General features: G+C 44.3%; 1 protein-coding gene across 1 annotated transcript in view; it reads right to left on the reverse strand.

The window, feature by feature from the left end:
* mylka (myosin, light chain kinase a) overlaps positions 1-20,192 on the reverse strand; it is a 334,126-nt gene that overhangs the window by 160,949 nt on the left and 152,985 nt on the right. The window contains exons 6-8 of the mRNA XM_059966550.1: positions 9,134-9,299; positions 5,781-5,802; positions 4,658-5,613 (exon numbers count right to left, since the gene is read on the reverse strand). Coding sequence (XP_059822533.1) covers positions 4,658-5,613; positions 5,781-5,802; positions 9,134-9,299 — 1,144 coding nt within the window. The remainder of the gene's footprint in view (positions 1-4,657; positions 5,614-5,780; positions 5,803-9,133; positions 9,300-20,192) is intronic.

Here is a 20,192-nt window from a genome sequence, read left to right on the forward strand (position 1 = left end):
CGTCCGTCGCACAGATCACCAGGCCACGCTCCCAGCAGCAAACCAGACCAGGCCCGGCCACAGAGCCCACTAACCCCAGAGGCAGGGGTGAGGAGGCCAATGAACAATGGTGCTTCTACCACCAGTGGTAGGGCACAGAAGCCTGCTGCTGTAGCCCGCCCTGCAAGTTCCCGGGAAACGCCAGGGCCAGCCACCGCTGATGGCTACGGCGGCTGGCCATCTGGGTAGCCTCCTGTACGTCTGGGGCAAGCGGTCGGGACACCGCTTTTTGGTTGACACCAGAGCCGAGATCAGCGTCTTACCTCTGACGAGGTATGACACCCGCAACAGAGAACCGGGACCCACCCTGAGGGCTGTGAACGGCAGCACAGTAAGGACCTAAGGCACCAGTACGGTGTGGCTACAGTTCGGCTCCAGCTGGTTCACGTGGGACTTTACACTGGCCGCCGTAGCCCAACCGCTCCTGGGAGCGGATTTTTTGTGAGCTCACAGCCTACTGGTCGACCTGCCCAGGAAGAGACTGGTCCACACCGAGACCTTTCAGACGTCCTCCCTGTTGCCGGCCCCATACCTAGACTCCATCACGCTGTCCAACAACGACTTCACCAGAGTCCTGGCGGATTTCCCATCGGTTCTGGCACTGCAGTTCACGGCAGCCATGCCCAGATACGGTACAGCACCACATCCTGACACAAGGACCTTCCCTCCACGCCCGTGCTCGAAGGCTTCCCCCGGACAAGCTCCGACTGGCGAAGGAGGAGTTCAAGAGGATCATATGGTGGTCTGACAGCCCATGGGCCTCCCCACTGCACACAGTGCCCAAAGCAACAGGGGGCTGGAGACCATGCGGCAACTACCGCAGACTGAACGAGGCTACAACACCAGACCGTTACCCTGTGCCACACATTCAGGACTTTGCAGCAAACCTGCACGGCGCACGGATCTTCTCCAAGGCAGACCTCATCCGGAGATACCATCAAATCCCGATGCATCTGGACGACGTCCCCAAAACAGCTCTCATCACCCCTTTCGGTCTTTTCGAGTTCCTCCACATGCCATTTGGCCTAAAGAATGCTGCACAGACATTTCAGCGGTTAATGGACGTGGTGAGACACGACCTGGACTTCGCTTTCATCTATTTGGACGACATCCTCATAGCCAGCAGCAGTCGTCAGGAGCATCTATTCCACCTCCGTCAACTCTACGCCCAACTGAATGAATACGGCCTGACAATCTGCCAAATGCCAGTTCAGACTCGACACCATCGATTTTCTGGGCCACAGGATTACTAAAGACGGGGCAACCCTGCCTGCTAAGGTAGACGCGGTCTGCCATTTCCCCCAACCCAACACAATCAAAGGCCTTCAGGAATTCGTGGGTGAATTTCTACCACCGCTTCCTCCCTTCAGCTGCCCGAATCATGCGCCCCCTGTTCGCCCTGATGTCAGGTAAGGGCAAGGACATTACCTGGGACGAGGAGTCCGCCGCCGCTTTCATTAAAACCAAAGAAGCCTTGGCAAACACCGCGATGCTGGTGCACCCCAGAACGGATGTCCCTACTGCCCTCACAGTGGACACATCTAACACGGCAGTCGGTGGAGTGCTGGAACAACTCATCGAGGGTCACTGGCAACCCCTGGCGTTTTTCAGCAAACACCTATGACCACGTGAGCTCAAATACAGTGCTTTCAACCGGGAACTGTTGGTGCTATACCTGGCAATCCGGCATTTCAGGTACTTCTTAGAAGGTAGGCCCTTCACCGCATTCACGGACCACAAACCGCTTACCTTTGCGTTCATGAAAGCATCCGACCCCTGGTCGTCCCTCCAGCAGCAACATCTGTCCTACATCTCCGAATACACGACGGATGTCCGGCATGTCTCGGGAAAAGGACAATGTCGTGGCGGACACCCTCTCCCGCCCTAACATCCAAGCCCTGTCCCAGGGGGTAGATTATGAAGCACTGGTGGAGGCGCAGCAGGCGGACGAGGAGATCCCTAGTTACAGGACTGCAGTCTCCGGTTTGCAGCTCCAGGACCTCCCCGTAGGCCCAGGTGAGAGGACCCTACTCTGTGACGTCACCACCGGCCAACCCCGTCCTGTCAGCCTGGCGGCGGCACATTTTCAACTCCATTCACAACTTAGCGCACCCCTCCATCAGGATGGTCTCCAGCAGGTTCGTTTGGCACGGACTCTGCAAACAGGTCAGTGAATGGGCCAGAACGTGCATGCACTGCCAGACGGCCAAGGTGCAGCGGCACACCAAAGCTCTGCCGCAGCAGTTCCACCCCACCCACCGGCGTTTCGACCACATTCATGTGGATATCGTGGGCCCCCTGCCAGTGTCGTGAGGAGCGCAGCACCTCCTGACTATCGTGGACCGGTTCACAAGATGGCCAGAGGCGGTTCCGCTCACCGACACCACCTCCGAATCTTGCGCCCGGGCACTGATCGCCACCTGGGAGTCCCGCTTTGGTGTACCGGCCCACATTACCTCCGACAGAGGCGCCCAGTTCACCTCCAGCCTGTGGTCAGCTATGGCCAGCCTTTTGGGGACACAGCTGCACCACACAACTGCCTACCACCCACAGTCGAACGGGCTAGTGGAGCGTTTCCACCGTCACCTGAAGTCGGCTCTCACGGCCCACCTCAAAGGGCCTAACTGGGTGGACGAGCTTCCCTGGGTCCTGCTCGGAATCCGCACGGTGACCAAAGAAGATCTGCACACCTCGTCGGCCGAGTTGGTGTACGGCGCACCCCTGGTCGTCCCAGGAGAGTTCGTACCAGCACCAAGGGGGCAAGAGGAAGAACCCGCAACAGTCCTGGGCAGACTACGCGAGATGCTCGGTGACCTGGCCCCCATACCCACTTCGCAGCATGGGCAGAACCCGACCTGCGTACCCAAAGACCTGCAAAACTGTGAGTTTGTTTTTGTACGATGGGGCGGACATTGGGCACCGCTACAGCGGCCCTACGACGGTCCGTTTACGTTGATCAGAAACAACGGGTCCACATTCGTGCTGGACATTGGGAGGAAAGAGAAAGTTTTCACGGTGGACCGACTCAAACCGGCCCACGTGGACTTGGCGCAGCCGGTCGAGATTCAGGCACTGCGGTGCAGAGGCAGACCTCCCAAACAGAGTCCGACCCAGATTCTGGACATTGGGGGGTGTATCGCCGGTTCTGGGGGGAGGGTTATGTGGCGACCCACTTCCCAGCGCACTCGAACCGGCTCAAAAAGTGGCGTGCGCCGGCATTGAGGCCGGTCCCAAAGAGGGCTCCAAGCCTGTGTCACCAGCAGGGGGAAAAGCCCGTGCGCGGGATGGGACTGTGACTACGCGCCCCCTACAGCATTCCCGCCCGGGGAGGGTGGGATCAGGAAGGCTTTAAAGCGAGGCCACGGTTTGAATAAATCTCTTCTTGCAATTGCAGCTCGCCGACTCCGTGTCGTTATTTCAGTGCTGCGTGTAGCACACTGCTACAATGTTGTCTTTATCAAATATAAGTCATGACATTACAAACATCTATTATGCAGTACTGTGCAAATGTGAGGCACGTTCATAGCCAGGGTGCCCAAGGCTTATGCACAGTACTGTAGCAATGTTATCTATTGCACTGCACAACTACTGCAAAAAAAAGAAACAAATTTCATGACATATGTGAGTGATGACAAGCTTGATCCTGATATGTGTCTCTACTGTGAACTTAAAGAGGGAAGGGGGCAGGGAGAGGGGAGGGAGAGGAAAGCACCAGAGAGACATTCTGAAATGATCAATAAACCAACTGTTTGCAATCAAATGACCTTACCTGTTGTCTCAGAGCTGGCTGCGTCTGCACCCGTACCACCCCCTGCCCCTGACACTCCCTCCCTGACTCATACTCCACACCCCACCCATGGTGCTGCACCCTCACCATTCCCAGCACCCTTTGCTTCTGCCAGAATTACAAACGTGCTCTCTGCTCCACTTTGACAAATATAGTACTGTGCAAAAGTCTTAGGCACCCTAGCTAGAGATATCTATCTAAGACTTTTTCACAGTACTATACCTTCATGTGCACAAATATGATGCCAAAGGTAGCTGTAAATAACAGCCAATGGACCAACGGTTAAATTTATTTGCATGGCTATTGCCCTGAAGATTGTACATAATGATCCCATTTGTCCAACAGGCTACACATGATAGAAAAATACAATATCTGAGAGTTAAAAATTGTGATCCTATGTGAACATCACTGAAAGTAAGTGTGTAACACATTGGGTACCATGGTAACATAGTGGTTAATGTGAGGCTCTTAGGCCTTGGGGTGCTCTGGAGTTCAGAGTTCAATTAAAGTGTCATTCTGTAAGTCTGTCATTCTGTACGTCCTCCCTGTGTAATGCTTGTGTTTTCCTCCAGGTTCTCAGGATCTTCCCACCCACAGTCTAAATGTGTACTGAGTAAGTTAATTGGTCATTGTGAATTGTCCCATTGGGTTAATCTTGTTTGTTGTGGGTTGCTTGGGCAACATGGCTCAAAGGGCTGGCAGGGCCTATTCTGCATTGATAGCAAAATTAATTAATTAAATTTAATTCCGGACTCAGCAAAATTAAAGAAAAACTATCCTTTCTTATTTGCCAAGATAGGCCAGTGCACTTAAATTCATTAATTCACTTACTTTTGCATCTGAACTTCAATTCTTCTCCCTCTAGTGTTGTCTGGCTTTGCGGACAAGTAAGGAAGTCTGGGGGTGATTCTCGCGTTAGTGATACTCGGTCTGTGAACTTCTTGTTTTCCTCTTGTTGGGAAGGTTTCCCAGTCCCTCTTTGTGAGTGCTGCATGGTTCTGCAACCCTCTGCGTTGATCCGTGAGACAGAGGTCTTACATTCTTCTCTCTGCCTTCCTGGAACATCTTTTGTCCTGGTGACTGGCTGCTCCTCCATCTTGCATGACTGAAGCAATGTACTGCTCTTGGATTTCTGGTGACCTTGAGCTGCTGTAAAGCTTTCAGGCTTCTGCTGGGTGGGCCCAGTTATGGTCCATTTAGCTTTCTGTTGGGTGAGAGTTGTGGAGACACTTTGGGGCATCTGTTCTTTGGAGACTGTTGTAATGCTTTTGGACACTTGCTCATTAGGTGTTGTGATAAGACTGTAGGATGACTGTTGCTTAGGTGTTGTGATCATTTGGGACATGTGTTGCTCAGGGGTCGTCCTCAAGCTCTGGGATGTCTGACATTTGGACACTATTATACTGTTTTGGGATGGTTGTGCTTTAGGGGTTATAGTAATGCTCTGGGCTTTCTGTTCAACGGAAAATTTCTTTCTTTCTTCTTGTGGTTCCTGAAGTGTTATGCTATTTATTGCTTTTTGGTGCAGCTTGGCATATTTGTCTTCTGTGTTTGGTTCTGGGTGAGACTTGTTTTCCTGCTTTTTGTCCATCTTCTCTTCAGTCTTAAGGCTCTGCTTCTCCTTCTCAAAAACTCCCGTTGTGCTTTTTGCCACTTTTAAGCTTTCATTAGGTAAAACAGCGACTTTGTTCACCACCTTTTGCACTTGGATGCCATTTGAAGCTGTGCATTTAGATTCCAGAATTCCAAATGTCTCAGCTCCATTGCTTCTGGAATGGATTGCTGCACTATTAATCGAAACAAAGTGTTGTTACTTTGTCGCAGTATTTTTTCCCCTCAGAGTAAAACATTATTTCTTTAATAAATGCTAAGCACTACGAGAGACTTTGACATGTACAATTATTCAAACACGCCTTGAACTTGCAATAGTTTTTTTCCTCTAGAATATACTTACAGTTTAGCTTCTGAGTCTTTACCTGAAAAGAAAATAATGGAAATTAACTTGGACATTATTTTATTGAAGCAAAATGTCTGCTTGCTTCATTATGAGGTTCACGTATTAATACACATTCTGAAGCAGAAAAGAAAAACAATTCTCCTAACATAGTTAGACGCATTTTTTTTCTAGCAGTGCAAATATCTATGGGAAAATTGTGGTCACAAGGCTCTTGTTTTCTTATCCAGCTCTTACTGTTTGGGAGATGTGGCCATGTATGGTTCTTTCTCTAAAATGAGAGTTACTTGGGAAAAAAAGTGGAAGAGCTGATTACAAAATGAAGCTCATTATAGATAAAACACGCACACCTATTTGAAGGAAATTGGCTGAGAAAGACTGGAGATCGGCTCTCCTTTCAGTTAACTGCATCAGTTCAAATAGGTGGATAAATAAGCTCGTAATTTCAAAACAAAAACTTATTTTTAATTTTAGTCTAAAGGCTGTAGCTGTGCCTGCCACAACTATACTTATTGGTATGTTAAATAAAACCTGAATCTAACTACATGACTACTAGAAAGATTAGTATATCATGCTGTCATGAGTAAGGAGGGTTTAATCTTTAGAGCTGAAATAGTGTCAGAGTTTTGTGGACTGGATCTATAGCTGATATCTCTAATGCAATGTCTGAGATATACTGGAAAATCTTGATAAATAAGGATTAAAATACATGGCAGAGTAAGTACCAAAGAAAGTTGCAGTATTTGGTCAATAGAACAGCAGCTGTAAGTTTAAAAAGAATCAGCCTTCTTACGAATGCAAGAAGATTTCCAAGAGAAACAATGGAAGGATTTTAAAAAAACAAAAGTACTGGAAGTCTGGGAAAAAAACCCCAGAAAATCCTGGAAACAGGCAGCAGATCAGGCAGCATCAATGAAAGGAATAATGGCATTCATGTTTCACATCAAAGACCATTATCATCTCTACTTCTTTTTCCACAGATGCTGCCTGACCTACTGAATTTTCAGTGTTTATGTGAAATTAAAGTAATTGTGATCAAAAAGACTACAGTAGGATATAGATTAGCATATAGAAATGAGAGTGTTTCTTTACCAGCATCAAGATGAAACAGAAACAAAGAGACTTCAGCTTTCTCATTAGGAGAATTTAGAACTGTCTCTCAGGAAGCAATTAGGTGAAAATATTGCAAGAGAAAGCATGGCTTGAGGGAGAAGGTGATGGTTACTCTTCTTTCAAATCAAAATGTATTTGCCAACTCTCACAGTGAGCTTAAAACAAAATAAAGAGTAAATTCATAGTTGGCTGAGCTCAGGCCAATCATAGTATTGCATGCAGAAAGATTTCTCTGATTATAGTCAAGCACATATTTAAATCTACTTTTATTTGTATATATACACATGGATTTGTAGAACATCTTGTAATTTTAAAATTTCAGTCTTAGAAATTAACAACTTGGTGCAGCTATTTGGCGGAGCTGGTTTTGGCTTCCACTGTCCAATGAAGTTAATCTAAACCTGCCCAATTTGTCCTCAAATACCATTCCTGGAATCAATCTTGTGACCATTTCATAAAAATGTTTGATTGCCCATTTGATTTTCCAGATGTTTAGCTATTACCTCCTCAAAAATAAATTCTAGAATTTTCTCAATACCACGTATTAGCCATGCTGACTGAAAATTTTCTGCTTTCCGTCTCCCTCCACAACTAGGATTATATATTAAACACGAGAAACGCTATAGATGCTGGAAATCCAAAGCAATACACACAAAATGCTGGGCAGTCAGACGATATAGATTTGGAGCTTTAGAGCTTTGGAGCTTCGGGACTCTAGCTAATTGAGCGAGTGTTGGTAGGTTACAACCAATGTATCTATTATGACCTGGGGAAGGAGATCCTAGGATAGAAGCTTTAGAGAGGGTGCAGAAGAGGTTCACCAGGATGTTGTAGAGAGTACAAACTGTAAGGTGAGAAGGACAAATTTGAACTGTCTTTTCTGGAAAGTCATTGGCTGAGGGAAGAGCTAATAAAAGTTTATAACATTGTGAAAAGTATAGATAAGGTTGATATCCTTTTCCCAGGTGGAAATCTCAAATACTAGAAGGCATTCTTTTAAGGTGAGAGGGGTAAAATTTAAGGAGGTTTACAAAGCAAGTTGTCTTCTACAAAGAGTGATTGATACCAGGGTTAATGGTGGAAGCAAACCTGATAGCAATGTTCAAGAGGTTTTCAGACAAGAACATGAACAATTAGGAGATGGAGGAATATAGACCACATGCAGGCAGTTGGGAATCATTTGGATTGGCATCACTGTCAGAACAGACATGATGGGAAGAATGGTCTGCTGTATGCTATAGTGTTTGATGTTCTATGGTGAACTTATTGACCTTTAGTCCTACTGACTCACCAAGAACCTTCTCTGATTTATAGAGAATAATCTAAACCACTGATTATTATTTCTAGGGCAGAAACGATCTACTATTTCAGAATGTGTGTTGAAATTGCAAGAAATGAAGACAAGCATTTCTTGAGGACTGACTCAAAATTTATACTAGGCAGGAACGAAAGAGTTAGCATGGAACTTTTTATTTCAGGGCAGATGCAGTCCAGTAAAGTGCAAATGTTTATTTATATCTTTTTGTTGTTCACTTGGTCTGGGTCATATTAGTGTACATCAAGGACAAGAAAGTCCACCTTCCCTTCTCCTATCCTTCTTCTTCAACCCTTTACTATTTCCACGTATTACCTCTCAGCTTCTCACTTCAACCAGCTCACCCCCACTCACCTACCTTTCCCCTCACCTGGCTTCACCTGTCACCTACCACCTGCCAGCTTGCACTCCTCTCCCTCCCCCACCTACTTATTCTGGTTTCTTCCCTCTTCCTTTCCAGCTCTGATGAGAGATCTCAGCCTGAAACGTCGACTCTTTATCCCTTTCATAAATGATGCCTGACTGGCTGAATTCTTTGAGCATTTTCTAAGTGTTTCTCTGGCTTTCCAGCATCTGCAAAACCTCTTGGTTATGTTAAGGTTAAGAAAGCTTAAGGTTTCAAAATTCAAAATTAAAGGAAAGAAAAGAATTCTCTGTATTGGTTCCAGATGTGAAATGCAGTTACAATGTCCGATATCCAAGTCTTAATGAAGTTATTTAAAAACGATTTAAGGTTTGATAGAAATTTTAAAGTCAGAGGAAACAATTCATTATTTATTCCAAGGCACTTAGCAATTTTGAATTTATAAATATGTGGTCTTTCCAATTGAAACATCAAAATATAAAATACATGATAGATTTCAAAATTGAAGCATGAAAACTCAGGAAAACAATATTTTGAGAAATAGCCTGAAAATATTCCTACTTTGAACTACGAGCTCAATAGTGGCCATTGCTTTCCCCGAACTATTCATCACTAAACATGTATAGTTCCCAGCATCCTCTGCCTGTGCAGCGCAGATCTCCAAAAAGTGAATCCCAGACTTCTCAAACATGTTGTAATGGTCACTGTGTTGCAGCTCCACATTGTCCTAGGGACAAAAAACAAAAGAAGTGCATTTTCACATTAATCAAATAATTACTTCATCTATCTTACGGTATCTTAATATCTATTTAATAGCACTATTATTCCAATTACCCTCACACTGTTCAAATTTAGGATTATTTCAACATGTCTTGATTTAACGAAATTTAATCCTCATTAATATGCACTCATCAGCTTTTTATCCTTCTGCTCCATGGTCATTTGCCTGACTACAGGGCTGTCTGGAGTTCTGTTACATGCTCTGTGGATATTTTTAACTTCCTATCTTCTTTCATGATTTTAAATAGCCAATACTACAATACACACAGTGTAATGACATTACGAAAATAATCTGAATGTAACTTCCGAGAACATTTTCAATCATGAGAATCAGACTGATGTCAGAAATGAGGAGTTATTAGGTTTATTTTGTCATGGCACAGAAGGTGGTCAATCATTTATCAAGACTATGTGGCACCTTCAGACCATCCCAAAGGTAGGGCATCTTGTGCATGGCGGGGTGGTGGTTGAGTGGGTAGTGAGGGAGGTACTGCAGTCAATTTGCTCGTCACCAGTCTGTACAGAGGTTGGATCTGCAGTGGACCCTTTGTTAAGATCGTGGCTTGCATCACATAGCTGATGCAAAATGGAACTGAATTTCTATGGGCAGCCAAATCTGAGAAGGGATTTTCATAATCCCTACTGATTGATAGAGCCAAATACTTTACTAAAGGTCACATAAGCCTAAATATAATGACTGATAACATTTCCTGCATTTCTCTTGGAGTGGACTTGTGGTAAACATGTTTATTGAGCCTCCAAATGATGGAATCTACTCTGTAATTCAGATAATTCAGGTCATTGAGGAGACTTCCCTCACACAGTAGAGAGACACCTTCGTGGATACTGGAGTTGCATTTGTCACTGTGATCAATGGCTATGATGTCTCTGTGAGGCTCCTTTGTTACACCCTTCTCTCCCCAGATACGAGAGACAAGGATGTGAATTGCTGACTGAAGCGCCTCTCTGCCAAGTTTTAGAAATCCAGCAGGGAGACAGTCTACATGAAGCACTGTTGATTTTCAGTGTAACTATTTAGGCTTCATCACAGTCTGAGCTGGTTGAGATAACCTGTGGAATTAAATCAAGGAGGCCCAGGTCAAGGATAGAGTTACAGATGAGGAGTTCTTTGAAGCATTTCTTCTAAGAAATACTTCAAAGGCACTGACTGCTTCCTTATCTTTGTACGTTCTTGGCGTTATGATCAGGCTGTAGACAGACTTGTGCATGCTGATGTCATGGCCATCAGCCTACTCTTGGATCTCAGCACTCTTTCCTCTGTCATCTCTTCTTCAGGTATTGTTTCCCAAGTAAGAACACTTCTCATTCCTAGTAGCACCTGCACTTGAGGTCATTCTCATCAAACCACCCTTGGCGTCTTGTGATGGAGAAATCAACGGTTCCTTCACAAATGTCCTTTGTGACAGACACTATGACTGTTGCTGGTTGGGGGGGCACGGAGAGTAGCTATCCTCGTGGGATGATAGGAAACTATCAACATGGTTTCTCTTGTAGTTCGGTGCCTGTCATTCCAATAGGTGAAGATACCTGTCATGAGGGGGCACAAGTGTGGCTTCGGGCTGCACAGATGGAACAGGCATGTATAGACGGGACAGCACAGTGGTTAGCACAACCCTTTACAGTACCCGCAACCCAGGTTCAATTCCTGCTGCTTCCTGCAAGAAGCTTGTATGTTCTCCTCATGAGTGCATGCATTCCTCCGGGTCCTCTGGTTTCCTCCCACAGTCCAAAGACTTCCTGGTTGGTAGGTTAATTAGTCATTGTAAATTGTCCTGTGATTGGGCTAGGATTAAAACTGGGGGATTGGTGGGTGGCATAACTTGAAGGGCCAGAAGGACCTACCCCAATGCCGCGTCTCAAAAAATAAATATAGCTGCAAATTTATTGACACTTTCACTATTCCTACAAAGTTTCCCCTCGTCCCATTTGCTTCTTACCATGGTTCCCTTCAAGCCACACCCAGCACATCTGCAATGAGAATTTCTTTTCCTCCCAGGAATGAAGAGGGAGGGAGTGAGCAGGGACCAATTTGGGTGCATGAGATAAGGGAGAAAGTGGAGCTTCAGAGAGTGGAGAGCAGAGTGCTCGAGAAGAAAGCGCGAAGGAATGCCCAGAAGTGAAGGGTGCCAGCCAGAGCAAAGAGTGATTACAATGGAGAAAGAGAGCCTGAGGGGTGTTGGGAGGACACTGAAGGAGAGCATATTCAGGAACAGGGAGGTGCTAAGGTGAGGGCAGCAAGTGGGAAAGGAAACCGTGCCAGAGCCCGTCCATGTAAGTGCACGTGCACATGGACTGGTTCTTAATCACGTGTGTTAATGTCCTCACAGCACAGCTCTGCCTCCTGCCTTCTCAGGCTTCAGTCTCAGACTGCATCAAGTCTGTGCGGTGGTTGGTGCGCAGTGCCCACCTGCATCACAAGAAGTTATGCAGTGACAACTTCACTCTGTGTAGTTTGGGACCTGGAAAGTGAACAGCTCCACGGACAATCCCCACAGTGACAGATCTGAAGGCCATTCAGAAACTCAGAAGTTTTGTTCACAACGTTGCTTGGAGTAAGATGGCAGGGGGAGACCAACTCACAGTACAAGGTGATTGGTACAGCCCTGCCAGGAAGGGCAAACAAGAATACTGCCTTAACGGGATGGTTTTAGCAACAAGAATACGCCTGTTCGGCATTTCAGCGATAGTCCCTGTGGGGCAAGTAAGCATCTCCTGATTATCCAGCTTACTCTAATACAGAGCTAGCATGGTATCATCAGCAGAGAGCGGCAACGTTGGAAACTGCAAATGGAGCCAAATACTCTGACTTTGAAAAATCTGCCCCATATTCCACAGCGAGACAAACTGACTCTCCCAGAGGACTTCAAAAGCAGACTCAGAAAAGACACAATATTCTGGCAAGGCATACTTGGCAGAGAGGGAAAAGATAATTTAACACAGACTCTTATGGAGACCTCTCCTAACAAAAATGATCTGTACACCATTTTGTCATACTCACACCTTGCTTCACCAGACAAGTGAGCAGAACATCCATGAACACAGGTAATGACAACCAGTAAATTATGTACTGTCCAAGCAAGAGAACATGTGGATCTGTTAACAGCATTGGCACAATTAACAGAAATAGATGCTTGTCTTGTTGCGTAGATGAATTCCAAGTCTTCCTTGTTAATGAAGGATTACAGTATTATGAGCACAGATATACTGACCCTGGAGAGGGTTTAAAGAGATTCACAAAAAGGATTCCAGGATTGAACACCTTGTCATATGAAGAGCTTTTGATGGCTCTGGGCCTGAATTCACTGGAATTCGGAACAATGAGGGGTGACCTCACTAACACCTATTGAATACTAAAAGACCTTGACAGAGTTGGTGTGGAGGTGATGCTTCCTATAGTGGGAGAGTCTAGGACCAGACAACACAGCCTCAGAATAGACGGGGCATCCTTTTAGAAATGAGGAGGAACTTCTTTAGCCAGAGAGTGGTGAGTCTGTGGAATTTGTTGCCACAGGCAGTTGTGATAGCCAAGTCTTTATATATGTCTTTATATATTATATTTAAGACAGAGGGTGATAGATTCTTAATTGGTCAGGCCACGAAGAGATATGGGGAGAAGGCAGGAGATTGGGGCTGAGAGTAAAAATTGGATTAGCCATGATGAAATGGCAGAGCCACGGTGGGTCAAACGGCCTAATTCTGCTCCTATATCTTATGAACATGGTCTACAGTTTTCTCCCTATCCTGAAGTACTCCAGGTTAAGCAAGTCTTGAAAAATGTTTATAACAGATGTGAAAACAAAAAAAAACACACACACAATAGAGTTCCTCTCTGTAGAAAATATGCCATGTGTTAAATCCGCATAGCTGGGTATCCAACATCCAGCTAAATATACAATGTGAAAATAAATTTTTACATAAGCATTAAAACTAGTTGTATATAATTAAATAGTTAATCAGCCTTGTGCTTTGGCTTCACATTAAAAAAGCATAATAGGGGCTAATTTGGTTAGCCACTGAAAACAAGAGCAATAATCCCAGTGCACAATTATGCCACGCCTGCTGCTTTTAATAAAGAAGATCTCATCCAGCTGCTGTTTTTACGTGTTTCACATGACTGCCATCTGCAGTCTGCATTAACTATTGGGTTATCACCTCAGTTTTCCATTTATGTAAGTGGCCAACAGTGTTTAAGTACAACCAGCAGGACTTGAGGTCTGTCTGCACCACATAAAATGGAACTGGCGGACATTTGGGATCATTGAAAAATGGCACAATATGGGAGACAGTGCATTAAAGAGCTTCCTGCAGGCTGAGATGAGCCAAGAGAAGGCCAAAGGGCTCTCTAGGCCTATAGAGTGAAGGATGAGTAAGTACTTGAGGAGATACCGTAGCTGTGCCTCAAAGACATGGATGTAGTACTGCAGGAAATTCAATGACCTCAAGACTGGACACGATCTGTGCACACGTTGTCAACATTTTATCAGCCCAGCTCCAACACTGGTCTCAAATGCTGCCCAATCCCTAGAAATCAAATGTACAAGATGATACGAGGCATAGATTGAGTGGACAGTCAGAGACATTTATCAAAGGCAAAAATGGCTAAAACCAGGGGGCATAATTTTAAGGTGACTGGAAGAAAGTATTGGGGGGGGGGGGTGTCAGAGGAATGATTTTTTTTATACACAAAGGTGATGGGTGCGTGGGACATCCTTCCAAGGGGTGGTGGTACAGGCAAATATATTAGGGACATTTAAGGGACTTTTAGATAGGCACATAGATGATAGAAAAGCAGAGGGAGGGAAGGGCTAGACTGATTTTATGTAGGTTAAAAGGTCAGTATGACATCCTGGGCTGAAGGGCCTGTATTGTGCTGTAATGTTCTACGTTCTAATAATATCTTCATCCTATGGCAATTATAGAATAATATAGCAGTGAAGCAGACCCTGTGGCCCACTGAATCCTAAACTGCACGCTTGCCCTACCTGTTGTTCCTTGGCAAGGCAAAATGACATGTAGTTACTGCTCTTTTAACAGTGTTATTAGTGTTATTAATGCAACAGTGGATGCAAACTACCAGACATTAACTCCCTCCAGCAGAAAGATTTATGGTAACAAGAACTAGCATTGCTGACCGTGTCCTTCCCTGGGTCTGCTGTTTTGTTAGAACAGATTAACTTTTGTACAGATCACTGATATTGTGCCTCGTGCACCTTTGGTTACTGTGCTCTCTCCTCCCCCCCATCCATTTCAGAACCTGGTTCTTCTCTTCTGTGCTCTCTTCATCAGACTAGGAATGCCTCCTGCTGCAGTCATTTCAGGGAGCAATTGACATGTAAATTGACATTTAAATCAAGACCAAGTCCGTCAGCACCAGAACACCATTCCTGGTAGAATTCTGCCACTTTAATGAATTTCAGAACAAATCCTTGTAGAATCCTAATAAACGCCAGCTAAGATCAATAAGAAGCCAACTTGCAATCATGAACGATCCCTCTAAATAGAACTGATAGAGTGTCTCTTGTTACTGGAATTCTGCAGACAGTCAAGCATAAAGCACAGTTTCAGTGGGAATACTGCATTTCAGTTTAATTAGGCTGTGACTGATATCACGATTTGTAAACTTCCAGGAGCCATCAACTCTACAGATTCTAATGCGCACACCAATAAAGCAGGCGACAAAATCAGCATCAAAAAGCATCCTCTCACACATGGTACTCCACAATGGAACCAATCAGACATCTGCACCATCTTAAAAACCAGCCTTCATTTCTCTTCCAAAATGAAGTACTTCACCCAGGCAATCGAATTTAAAATGAACCAGCTGATGCACTATTCATTTAAACAGGCATGTTTCTTTGGGTTAGACTATCTGTCGAGCAGAAGTGAAAAGGAAAGTTAGACTTGGTTAGCAACCATGACTTTCTATTGCAGTTGGTTAAATGGGAAGGAACACGTGACAGAATACTCAAAGTTTAGTTAACAAAGTGTGAATTTAAAAAGTCCCTCCCAGAATGTTACATGAAATGACCACTATAATGACCCTGACTGTAAGATAGCCATTGGAAACTCCAGATCAATTTATTAATGGATCTGTGGAATTCGCTGCCACAGGTGGCTATGGGGGCCAGGTTACTGGGTGGATTTAAGGCAGAGATTGATAGGTTCTTGCTTAATCAGGGTGTGAAAGAATATGGGGAGAAGGCAGAAGAATGGGGTCAATAAGGAAATGAATCAGTCATGAAGAAATGATGCAGTAGACTTGATGGACTGAACAGCCCGATTCTGCGCCTTTTTCTTATGGTCTTTAAAATCACAAGCTACTGTTGGACTGAGTTACAGTCTTTGGTCAATAATGTAGGTCACCTTGATCCAGATCCTAGGTTGATTAAAAATTGCAATCCTAACCTTTCACTTGAGTCATTGCTGACATTAAATCTTAAGCCTTTCTGGACTTCTGCCAGTTCAAAGATATGTGTTTAAATTTAAGCAACATTTATAAAGTTTCACAGTATATTTTGAAAGGGGAGGACACATTTTAAAAAAAAGTGTTCTCCACTCTCCATTCTCCATTATCTTTTAAATATCATCATAATCTTTACAATAGTCTGGAATTCAATGGGCATTCCCAGACCCTAGATTCCACACTCCCGTTCATGTCAGCAACAATGAGCAGTAATTATAAATAACAACGCAATGCAGCATTTTAAGAAAGTGCCCTTGGCTCCAGTTTTAATGCTGCGTGGGCTTTGTCCTGAGAGAAATAAGGAAAATAGAACCTACTACAGAAAACATGAGACCCGGGCCATATCACTTCTTAAGCCTCATTTTAATTTCCCTGCGAGGTTTCTCACCCAATTTGCTGATTTACCAAGAGACCCACTGAAATTTAGCACACAATTTTCTGCAGACTTAAAGGTCCACACAGAGTAGAAAGGCAACTCTTAATTTAGTTTGCAATCCCCTTTGACTGATTTATTCTTGGATTAATGGAGGAATTAACTGTGAATAATGAATCACACTTAAAGCCCAAAACATTCCAGCTCCCTGGAAGTGCTTCTGGAAAAAGTAAGATGGGAAAATACGTCAAGGGCTCCATAAACACATTGGCTCGGATCTTTAGAGTGATTGCTGAGATTGTCAGCTTCACAAGCATCACCCCCATGTCTTGGATCCACTGCAGGAACATCAATAAAAACAGCAATAGTGAATGGAGCTTTCTTCCACCAAGTACGTCTGCGGTCCTTTCTCTGCAGCCCAAAATTCAGAACAATCCCCCCCCCCCACCCCACCCCAACCCTCTCAATTAGATTCTTCACCACCAATCACAAAGACACAAGATGCCAACTCCCAAACACTATCATCTCTTTCTCCTCTCACAGCAGCCATCTTGGTTTGATCCTATTCAGGATCCTGTTGCTTTTCATATAATTTTCCGGGATTTGAGTGCTCCCATTGAGTAGGGTGAAAGTGAGAAACTGTCTTGAAACACAGTCGTCCTTCACTTTGACCATGCTGTTCCACAAGGAATTCCAGGAGTCAGACCCAGTAATCTAAACAATCTCCCCACCATCTCAAATAAATCCTTCCCCATATATTTCCAGATCAGGAAGGGAACCTACAGGTTCTAACCTTGACCTTAGCTATGGGTTGGGGGTCTGAGAGGTACTGTCCCAGGTGAATAACGGCAGGCACACAACACAACTAGCGTGTCCTCTTGGTGGAGGGAGTATCTTGGTTAGAGTACCAGTCGGATGGGCTGAATGTTCTCGACAATCTTGAACATTATTGGAGTCGTACACACCCAAGCAAGTGCAGAGTGTTCTGCGACACTCCAGCCTAAGCCTTGCAAATGGTGGGAAAGTACTGGCACGTCTGCTGGTGAGTTGCTCATCACAGGACACCCAGACTCTGACCCACTGTTAGTCACTATCCCTCTGCAATTAACAAATGGAGAGGGTTAATATATTAACTACATTAAAATAACTAGTTTCTGTCCCTTGTAGTCTCCAATAGAACCTACCTCCTCCGCCACATTTGCAGACTCCAGATTGAGTGAGACTTTTACCTTGCTTCACTTTTAATTCTCTTCTCCTTTACCTCGTGTCATTGACAAATTTACTAAGTGTGGCCTGGAGCCACAAGTCATGAATAGAGATCAAACTAAGCAAAGGCCCAATACAAAACCCTAGGAAATGCCATTCCTGTCCAGAAAACAACCATTCACTACAACTCATGCATTCTATCAACCTCAGTGAAATACTAGTTGCAGAGCTCATCAACAATCTTCTGAAAGTCCACAAACTGCATGATCCTCATCATCTCTCATTTAAAAATATAATTGTATTGATCAAACACTGTTTGTCCTTTGCAGTATTACAAGCAACAATGATTCTGGCTATGGAAGGTTCTGGAATGTAGAGTTTTCTTTGATTTGAGATCATGAACACTCTAGTTGGCTAGCCTTTCATTAATTCTGGTAATGTTTATTATTCTGCAGATTTATTGAGTATGTGCACAAGAAAATGGATCTCAGAAAATGTATATGGTGACACATACAGTACCACTTTGATAATAAATTTACTTTGAATAATGATTTTACTGAATGAAGTGTTCAGAACCTTGTAGGGAATGAATAAAGCCCATAAAAGTTTATCTTAAAATGTCAAAACATCAGAAACCAAATTAAATTTGGCACATCAATTAATACACTAAATTGGATAGAACTTGTGGATTATTGTTACAAGGGGTGTTTACTAGGCTGGGTTTGATCTAGGGTTGTTATGGTGAAGTTGCACATCTTCCGGAGAGGCTTAGACCAGGTGGACCCAAGCACAGAGGAGACCAGGGACTAGAATGGAACTAAACAAAGAATCTTTCTTCTGGATTGGTTTGTAGAGAACACAGTCTAGGACTTGAGAAATGTCAAAATGACTCATTGCACACATGGTAAGGAAAACTCAAGACTGAGCAAAGACAAACAGGCAACTTAAACAGAGAGACAAAACACAGGTGCACTGAAAACTAAAATAAGATTCAAGAGAAAATAAGTAACTAATAATCAGGGGCAGTGCATCAGCGTCTAGAAGACTCTGGCACCCCCTGCTGATCAGACTGATGAATAACAATTATTCAGTGAAAAAGAATCAATTCCAGCCATGTACAGTATGAATAGTGGCTAAAGTAACTTCAGGAATGCAAGTAATCTGCACAGCAGGATTGTTAAAGGGAACTAAACTTTCCCTCTACCACAGCTGACAGAGCCTTTGCTTATTTCTTGTCTATTTTCCACACTTATGCTCTCACACCATCTCCTATTGGATATCAGTCAAATCCAGACAAATGGGACTGGTTCAGAAGGATATTGTTGACCACCATGGATGACTTGGGTTGAAGGGCCTGTTCCATGCTTTACAAATCCACGTCTCTATAGGCCCAATGAATACCTCTCCAGCAACACATTAATTACCCTAGCTGAACCCAAAGAGAGAATACAGGCAGTTAGACAGAAAGCTAAAAAGCAGGGCCTCCAGTAGTAATCTCTCAGTTTCTGCCTCTGCTATGCGCCATTGAGGGTGAGAATCAGATGGTTCAGCAGATGAACGTGTGGCCCAGAAATTGGTGCAGAGGGCAGGGTTTCAGATTTCTGGATCATTGGGATCTTTTCTGGGGAATGTAAGGCCTGTACAAAAGGGATGGGTTACACCTGAAACCGAGGGGAACCAATATTCCCATGGACACGTTTGCTAGAGCTGTTGGGGAGGGTTTAAACTAATTTGGCAGAGGGATGGGAACTGGAGTGATAATGCTGAGGATGGGGCAGTTGGTATACAAGCAGGTGCAGTGTGTACTGTGACTCTGAAGGTGGCCAAGCAGAAGACAAGCCAACATTGCAGTCAGTCCGCCTGACTTCAGTGGTTGGGAAAATGTTGGAGTCCATTATCAAGGATAAGATTTCAGAGTATTTGGAGGCACATCATAAAAAAAGGCCAAAGTCAGCATGTTGACCTTAAAGGGAAATCCTGCTCCACAAAGCTGTTGGAATTCTTTGAGGAAATAACAAGCAGGATAGACAAAGGAGAGTCAGTGGATGTTGTTTACTTGGGTTTTCAGAAGGCATTTGATGAAGAGCCACTCAAGAGGCTGCTTAGCAAGATAAGAGCCCATGATATCATAGGAAAGATATGAGCATAGATAGATTAGCTTCCTAGCAGGAGGCAAAGACTGGGAATAAAGGAAGCCTTTTCTAGTTGGTTGCCAATGACTAGTGGTGTTCCGCAGGGGTTATAAGAACATAAGAGACAGGAGCAGGAGTAGGCCATCCGACCCATCGAGCCTGCCCCGCCATTCAATAAGATCATGGCTGATCTGTCCACAAACTCAGCTCCATCTAACTGCCTTTTCTCCATAAACCTTAATTCCCCTATTATGTGAAAATCTATCTAACTGTGTCTTAAATCTATTTAGTGAAGAAGTCTGAACTACTTCCCTGGGCAGAGAATTCTACAGATTCACCACTCTCTGGGAAAAGCAGTTTCTCCTCATCTCCATTCTAAATCTTCTCCCTTGAATCTTGAGGCAATGTCTCCTAGTTCTAGTCTCACCTACCAATGGAAACTACTTCTATCTTATCTATCCCTTTCAAAATTTTGTATGTTTCTATAAGATCCCCTCTCATTCTTCTGAATTCCAGAGAGTGTAGTCCCAGGCGAATCAATCTCTCCTCATCGGTTAACCCCTTCAACTCTGGAATCAACCTAGTGAACCTCCTGTGTACTGCCTCCAAAGCCAGTATATCTTTCCTCAAGTATGGAGACCAGAA

This window comes from Hypanus sabinus, chromosome 4, assembly GCF_030144855.1.
Source record: "Hypanus sabinus isolate sHypSab1 chromosome 4, sHypSab1.hap1, whole genome shotgun sequence".
In the NCBI taxonomy this organism is placed as follows: Eukaryota; Metazoa; Chordata; class Chondrichthyes; order Myliobatiformes; family Dasyatidae; genus Hypanus; species Hypanus sabinus.